The sequence below is a fragment of the Buceros rhinoceros genome, unplaced genomic scaffold (assembly GCF_000710305.1).
Source record: "Buceros rhinoceros silvestris isolate BGI_N320 unplaced genomic scaffold, ASM71030v1 scaffold25802, whole genome shotgun sequence".
NCBI lineage: Eukaryota > Metazoa > Chordata > Aves > Bucerotiformes > Bucerotidae > Buceros > Buceros rhinoceros.
In genome coordinates this window covers 22,870-24,096 of record NW_010398733.1, presented here as the reverse complement: position 1 = coordinate 24,096, position 1,227 = coordinate 22,870, and the positions used below count along the sequence as shown (strand labels likewise).

General features: G+C 58.5%; 1 protein-coding gene across 1 annotated transcript in view; it reads left to right on the top strand.

Annotated features, from left to right (window-relative positions):
* Positions 1 to 286: 286 nt before the first annotated feature.
* The window catches only part of LGALS3 (lectin, galactoside-binding, soluble, 3), a 2,032-nt gene continuing 1,091 nt past the window's right edge, over positions 287 to 1,227 (top strand). The window contains exons 1-3 of the mRNA XM_010131224.1: positions 287 to 304; positions 627 to 950; positions 1,123 to 1,211. Coding sequence (XP_010129526.1) covers positions 287 to 304; positions 627 to 950; positions 1,123 to 1,211 — 431 coding nt within the window. The remainder of the gene's footprint in view (positions 305 to 626; positions 951 to 1,122; positions 1,212 to 1,227) is intronic.

The window sequence follows — 1,227 nt, the reverse complement described above, 5'->3', positions numbered from 1 at the left end:
TGACCCCCCCAGCGGCCGTTTTCACCCGTCGGGGCTGTTTGCGCCGCCGGAGCCATGAGGCTGCTCCTGGTGGTGGTGACCCTCCGTTTCTCCCACAGGTATCGGACGAGGGATTGTTCTGTGGTATCAGAGCTGTTGGCTCTGCCTGGCAGGTACGTGATGGGCACTCACCAATTCCCAGCCCGTTGCTGCTGTAAACCGCAACTCTTCTCAAAACTCTTTATTTTTTGGATGCTGGGTGTTAAAAATGACTTCAGCATCCTCTTGTCTTTTTATTTCAGGAAAAATGTCAGACGGCTTCTCTGTAAGTATGGATGTCTTCATAAACCCGCGGGGTGGGGGAGCTGCGATTGTTGCCTTGCCTTGAAGCAAGGACCTTTGACAGGGATGGGGACACGTCTTTGCTAACCCCCGTAACCCCCCAGATCCACTCCAGTGACATAGGTGTTTACTGGTTCTCTGGAAACCTCGGCCCAGGCACTCAACCTGCCCCGCTGCTGGGGAGCAGTTGACCTCCTGCCCTTGGTGCATGCTGTAGGCTACTAAATCTGGGTGTTGGACGACTCAGCCCGACCCCAGGATTAATGTCCCCCACCTAACCCTCCTCTTCTCCACTCTCTCCCCAGTTATCCGACGCTTTGCCCACCAGCAACAACCCCTCTGCACCCCCACCCCAAGGCTGGCCCTCCTGGGGGAACCAGCCGCCCGCTCCTGGCGGGTTCCCACCATATGCTGGTCCTCCAGGGACCTACCCCGGAGCACCGGGAGCATATCCTGGAGCACCGGGGCCATATCCAGGAGGACCAGCAGGACACGGACTGTATCCGGCACCACCTGGAGCATTCCCTGGAGCGCCAGCAGGACCAGGGCCACATCCTGCCCCAGGACAACCGCGCAGTGGCCCTGGATTTGGGCCTCCTCCTCCGCAGGCAGGACCAGCTCCTCCCATGGTAACAGCTCCATCACTTTATAAGGGTTCCTGTGTCCTCACCGATTTTGCTTGGCCACAGGAGGGACTTGGGGCTGGCTGTCTGCTGGAGCAGAGGGGGGAACATAGATTGTCACTGTGTCACCAGTGCCCAGCATGCTTTTTACTAACACGAAATCCCCATTGTCTGCCAGAAAGTTCCCTTCGAGCTGCCCCTGCAGGCGGGACTCATGCCTCGGCTGCTCATAACCATCACCGGGACCATCAACCCCAAACCAAACAGGTACTGGGGCGGGGGG